At 36.3% G+C, this 6,527-nt stretch overlaps 1 protein-coding gene across 1 annotated transcript in view; it reads left to right on the forward strand.

The window, feature by feature from the left end:
* Positions 1–553: 553 nt before the first annotated feature.
* The window catches only part of LOC103511432 (stromal membrane-associated protein 1), a 16,502-nt gene continuing 10,528 nt past the window's right edge, over positions 554–6,527 (forward strand). Inside the window, exon 1 of the mRNA XM_026825196.1 lies at positions 554–871. Within this exon, the coding sequence (XP_026680997.1) occupies positions 754–871 (118 nt within the window). The 5' untranslated portion in view covers positions 554–753. The remainder of the gene's footprint in view (positions 872–6,527) is intronic.

Consider the following 6,527-nt stretch of genomic DNA (forward strand, 5'->3'; position numbering starts at 1 on the left):
TGTTGTGGTGGTGGTGGTGTTGCTAGTGTTGTTGTTGGTGTTGTTCTTGTTGGTGATGGTGGTGTTGTTACTGGTGTTGTTGTTGTTGTTGTTGTTCTTGTTGTTGTTTATCATTTTTGTCAGTAGATGTCAACATCTACTACCATATCATTTTTGATATAGGTATTAACTAAGTCTTTAATCAGTAAATAGCGGTCGAAATGTTGATTACGGTAAAACACCGCTAACCCTTGTCCTGATGTTAATAAAAACTGATATTTGGGGGTTTTAGGTATGGTTTTGGGGGGGTCTACTCTCATAACTTTTTCGATGTCTCTAATAAATTGATAATGGAAAAATGGGGATTTTTTTTGAAAATGGGGATTTTTTAAGAGCAAATTGGGGCTTTTTTTAATAACTTCATCTGGCAACCCTGTAACCACGACATGAGTTTCAAGTTCGGAATCGTGAAAATATTCCTGAAAATCCTGAAATCTGAAATAAAAGAATCCAGAATCCCAGTCATCAGTCATTTTAAGATTTTTAAGGAAAAGCTTGAATTTTACATATTGAAAATCCTGAAATCTGAAATAAAAGAATCCAGAATCCCAGTCATCAGTCATTTTAAGATTTTTAAGGAAAAGCTTGAATTTTACATTTGTTTTAATTCTGGATAGTAGGTATTTTAACATTTTTAACAGCTAACAGCTTGCATCTCTATCTATCTTCAACTTGAAAGCTCAATACATTTTTTTAAAATCTATTCAACTGAAGATGTCTTCAAAGGCTGAGAAAGAAAGACAAAAGCAAATTCAAGACAAGTGTCAGAATCTGCTCATGCAAATGCTGAAGGATGATGATAATAAATATTGTGTAGACTGTGATGCTAAAGGTAAGTTAAATTTGAGGTAAGGCAAGTTAATTGTGGGTCAAAGGTCCAGTTTCTCTTATTATCTGAAAAGGTGAATTTCTCTCCCTATCCCTATCAGGTATCATAAAAATGTGTTTGTGTGGAAGAGCTTCTTCAGGAGAATCCTGCCACATAAAAGAAATTGTACAAAAAAAAAAAAAAGTGATTGTCTAGAACAGCTATTCCAAACTGGGGGTATGTGTGTACCACATGGGGGTACATGAGAGCCCTTCCAGGTAAGTGATTGTCTAGAACAGCTATTCCAAACTGGGGGTATGTGTGTACCACATGGGGGTACATGAGAGCCCTTCCAGGTAATTTTTTCTTGTGTGCCCCCATACATGTAGAAAAAATTATGTAATGGTGGACAAAGGCAAATTTTGAATTTTGATGGGTTATCAATTGGGTTTCATTTTACACTAAACCATTAACCAGAGTTTGGTTTAGTTGTAACATTCTATGTTAAGTATCCCTTTGACTTCAACCTCCTTTGGGTTTCATTTTACACTAAACCATTAACCAGAGTTTGGTTTAGTTGTAACATTCTATGTTAAGTATCCCTTTGACTTCAACCTCCTTGGGATGTTTCCCCGGGAGAATTTAAAAAATAAAAACTTAAAAAACCCATGAGGTGGGATTGAGATCTGAGAATTTTGGAGAGAGCTTTTCATGAGTTTAGCCTTTGGATCAGCTTTTTGATTTAAACAGTGATTATTTGTTCCTATTAAGTGTTTTCTGATTTAATAAAGTTCTGAATGATTAAGTCTTATCAAGAAATGTCTTTCATTAATTGATCTTTTTAAATTTGTTCCTATTAAGTGTTTTCTGATTTAATAAAGTTCTGAATGATTAAGTCTTATCAAGAAATGTCTTTCATTAATTGATCTTTTTTCATAGTCAAGGTCACTACCTCCCCTTACATGGAAATGTGTTTATGACATAAGGGACATTAACTAATTTTTTGATTTATGTGTCCTCTCCTGCCATGCTAAACCGAGCTCTGAACTTTGGTTTATGATAGAGTTAGGGTTGCCAGATCATTTTCAGCCCAAAACGGGACAAGCAACCTAAAACGTCAAAAAAAAAAAAAAAAAAAAAAAAAAGGGATTTTGGGAGGAGCTGGGAAAAATATGGGACATTTTGAAAAGTGCCCAAAATACGGGACGTCCCGGGAAATACGGGACGTCTGGCAACCCTAGATAGAGTTGCCATTTTTCCCTGGTTAATGCAAACAGCTGATTTTTTTTTTATCAAGAGCTTCACATATTTCTCTACTAGATAGCACCAGTGCTGCAAATCTTTGGAATCAACTGATTATCCCCACTCTCTAATCTAAAGCTGTGTTTATGTACTGGGCTGAGGTGAGCTCGGACGAGGTGAGATAGGATATTGTTTCTACAGTTTTGCATTGGAGTGGTAACTTAAGCAAGGATAGCGTGGGATTGTTGGGGTGTTATCGGGATCAAGAAGCGATGCGAAATCTCTCTATTGTGACAAATGCAGTACAGTCCAGAAAAGTACTGAATTTTGACCTCAAGGTACTAAAGTACTGATTTTTTTTTCTAAAGGTACTAAGAGTGTTTAGAACTCAGTAGTATCAACCTAGGTACCTATGTGTAACTGGTACTCATTATAATGGTGGCGGGGGTACATGAGATTAAATCTAGGTACCCAAGGGGTATGTGGGTGAAAAAAAGGTTGGGAACCACTGGTCTAGAAGACACATAAGAAGAAAAACTGTAGCATACTTTCTACAGGGTGAACATGAAAAACACTGATTAGGTAGATTCGTAGATTTGTAGTAGCTTAACCCATCCTTTAGGGCTCACTATCAGGTTTATTCCAGAGAAAATCTGTGAGTCCATATATTATCCCATAAAGAGGATACTAAGAGGTGTCATACAGGCCAGAGGGCTTGGCTCAGGACCTCCAAACCAAAGGGGTCTTGAGGGATTTAGAGTCTGCTCTCTGTTGGCCTTGATGGAACCTAGAAGTACCCTCACTGGTATATTTCAATGTCCCCAAAAATTCTATTCACTTGCAGCAGCTCTAGAAGTCCGCACATCAGGTTTATTTCAGAGAAAGCTGTGAGTTCATTTATTATCCCATTAAGAGGATACCAAGAGGTGCCATTTAGGCCAGAGAGCTTGCTCAGGGGTCTAATGAGGGATATTCAGGCACATAATTATGTCTGTGGCTTGACAGGGCTGGTTTTGTCTCAGTTTTACATCCCCCAGTGAGATGGGCTGGTTAGGGAAATTTCTAAATGAAAACGTACCAAAAGGTACTAAAAAGATAATTTGACTGTTTTCAGTTTTATTTATTTTAATGAAAATTTTGTGCAGATTTCATTTCTGAAACTCATTTTCTGTAAGTTTAACTAAAAAAAAAAAAAAAAAAAAAAAATAACGGGTTTTTAAAAAATGCCATAAGGTTAGGGTGGAAGAACTCCATTATTGGGTTCCCCTGATTTAGGCTGTTGGAATGCTCTATCAGTGTCGAGCTTCCCGATAGGTGTAGAGTTCAATATTAGAGTGCCGGAACCCAGTCACCCGATTGGGCTGCCGGCACCCTAGTTTTTTTCTCAGTGTAGCTTGGAAACAAACTATTACGAGGTTTCATTGGTGGATGTGTCAGTGTTACGATCTTTGCATTAGTGGTGGTGGTGGATGTAACATATTCACATCTCGAGGAACAATAACACAGGCAGCAGGCAGACTACCTAGTTATCTTGGAAGGAAGGAAGGTAATAAAAATAATAATAATAATAAAGGCTTTTGGTAACGTTTTTCGTGTTCACCCTGTATAGTGTTTCCAAGTATTCTTTCCATCTCTGGCATATTTCTAGTTATTCAATCAGGAGTTTCCCATTTCTATGTTTGATGTTCTTAGCTATTGGTTTATTTGTTGTGAATTGTTGTTTTATTAGTTTGTAAGCTATACCTATACAGGGTGTCCAAAAATAATCGATACATTCAATTATCTTGAGAACGAATGAAGATAGAAAATTTGTGTTTTCACTGATTGTCTGAACTTTTTGGGGGACATTTAATGGTGACCTTTCGAATTTTACAGGGTGTCCCCTTCAAGGTCATTTTAAGGTCAACTTTGATTCTTTAAATGGAACTCTATATTTTTGAGGTCAGAAATGAAATCAGCATTCAAAAGTAAGTTCATTATGTCTAAAAACTTTTTTGATCCGATTTGAATCCTCCGAGATAAACGCAAAAAAACTGTTGGCTTTGAGCGCCATTGACAGCGGTCACGTGGTACGATTTTGACAGCGCAAAAATTGTTTTGACATGGAATCTTATGTATCAACTTGAAAAAGTAATTCTTATGCGTTATGATCATTATATTGGATTTTTCACTTATTTTATTGATGTTCACAGTTGCCCCCATTAACCTGAATGTACACCTCGATTCTTCTTTCGATAAAACCCATTCATGATCATAAGAATGACTTTTTCAAGTTGATTATTTATTCTTAAGATTCCATGTCAAAACAATTTTTGCACTGTCAAAATCGTACCACGTGACCGAAAAATGGCGCTCAAAGTCAAGGGTTTTTCGCGTTTATCTTGAAAGGTTCAAATTGGACCAAAAAAGTGTTTAGACATAATGAACTTACTTTTTAATGCTGATTTCATATGTGACCTCAAAAATATAGGGTTCTGCTTTGCTAAATCTAAAAACATGATGTAAACAAGATGGTGCCAACATGGGTTCAAATTGGACCAAAAAAGTGTTTAGACATAATGAACTTACTTTTTAATGCTGATTTCATATGTGACCTCAAAAATATAGGGTTCCATTTAAAAAATTAAAGTTGACTTTAAAATGACCTTAAAGGGGATACCCGGTAAATTCCAGAGGTCACCACTAAATGTCCCCCAAAAAGTTAGGACAATTAGCGAAAACACGAATTTTCTATCTTTATTTGCTTTCAAGATATTTGAATGTATCGTTTATTTGTGGACACCCTGTATAGTCTAATAACTCTAATAGATAGAGAATTTTAAAATGGCTTACCTTGCAATAATTTAATTAGGGTAAACGATTTTTTTTCACGGGATCGTTAGGTATGGTGGGGAGAGTATAATACTACAATCAAGACCTCGAGAATTTTTTCTGAGAATTTCCTAATTCATGGTGTGATCAAACTTTACTTTATCTTAAGTTAATGTGCTCTTACAACACTCTGAAGGTCAAGTAGGTGGTCGGATTTTTTTTTGTTTTTTTTTTTTTAAGTTAAACAATTTTCCTAGCCAGGATTGTTAGGTATATCGAGGAGAGTGTGGGACCAAATTTTTGACCTCGAAATCCCAGGGAATAACTTTTGGGGGGACAAAAAACCTCGAAAAAAGTGCATACTTTGGTACTTTTTTTTAGTTTTCCGCCCATAACTCCTAAACTACGCTCTTAATGTAAAAAGGAAAAACATAAGTTTAAAGTTGAGAAAATTTCCTACAAAATTAAGTGGTCACAAAGGATTTTACGTAAAGCGAAGCTTTTCTAATTAGCCATTAAACTTGATGATTTTTTCAAGATACTCTAAAATTATACATTTCTAAGTTATGTGCATTTTATTTTTGTATTTTGCCGAAATTGCATTGTGCCGAAATCCTTAAGGTATTGCCGTTCATGTCACTCATCCATTGAGTGGTCTTGCTCGGCGTAGCTTAACAAAAACGAACCGGAAAATAGCCTATAACTTTCACGGGAGTACAAGCAATAAGTTCACAAAGTTTCATAGCAATCGGGTGAGCGGTTTGGCCAGGCATAAAGTTCGAACAAACACACACACAAACAAATATTCATTTTTATATATTAGATTTTTACCCAAATGCAGCAGTTTTATTTCCAACCTCTATTTTTTTTAATTTAAGCAAGGTTCTTGATTTATAAAGTGTGAATTTAAATATGTACATAAGACTCGTCTATACCGCGAGAGTAAAGGGACTTTTCAGTCTCATTCCGGCAGTATAAACAGGGTGTATTCTATTATGTATCTATTTTATTTTGTTCTAATCAAGCTTACCTGAGTTCTATCCAGTAAGCACAGGATTCATCCAGATAAATATCGATGTTACTTGTTTCTATGGGAGTCAGCAACTCGGTGACTCTACCCAGCATTTCATCTACCTGAAAAAAATAAGAGGACTTTTTAGCACCTATCTTTAGAGCAGTACCTATCAAATATTCCCACAACCCATGATGAGAAAAAAAAAAAATGAGAAAAAAACTAACAGCACGCCATTGCCCACATGGGTACCCATCCGGATACTAACCACGCACACGCACAACATCGATTAACTTTAGTTTAGTGCACTGGTGCATTCAACCTGCTTTCACAGCTGGCTATAAAAAAAATCTGGCTATTTCTACCTCTGTAGAAATGTTATTCTTCGTCAAGGTTTGTAATAGCCAGCCTAGTTAGCTTGGTTGGTAGTGCGTCTGCCTTGTAAGCGCTAGACCGCGGGTTCGATTTCCGCCCGGGGCGGATTTTATCCTGATAGGATAATGTTCGTTCTCGGAACGGCTGGCTTTCTCCTATCCTGTCTTCCTTCTCTCTTCGATTTCGGGACGATAAGACCATAGCAGTTACAGTTCCCTCTGTCAAACCTCTTTAAAAAAA

Source organism: Diaphorina citri, unplaced genomic scaffold, assembly GCF_000475195.1.
Source record: "Diaphorina citri unplaced genomic scaffold, Diaci psyllid genome assembly version 1.1 scaffold714, whole genome shotgun sequence".
Classification (NCBI taxonomy): domain Eukaryota; kingdom Metazoa; phylum Arthropoda; class Insecta; order Hemiptera; family Psyllidae; genus Diaphorina; species Diaphorina citri.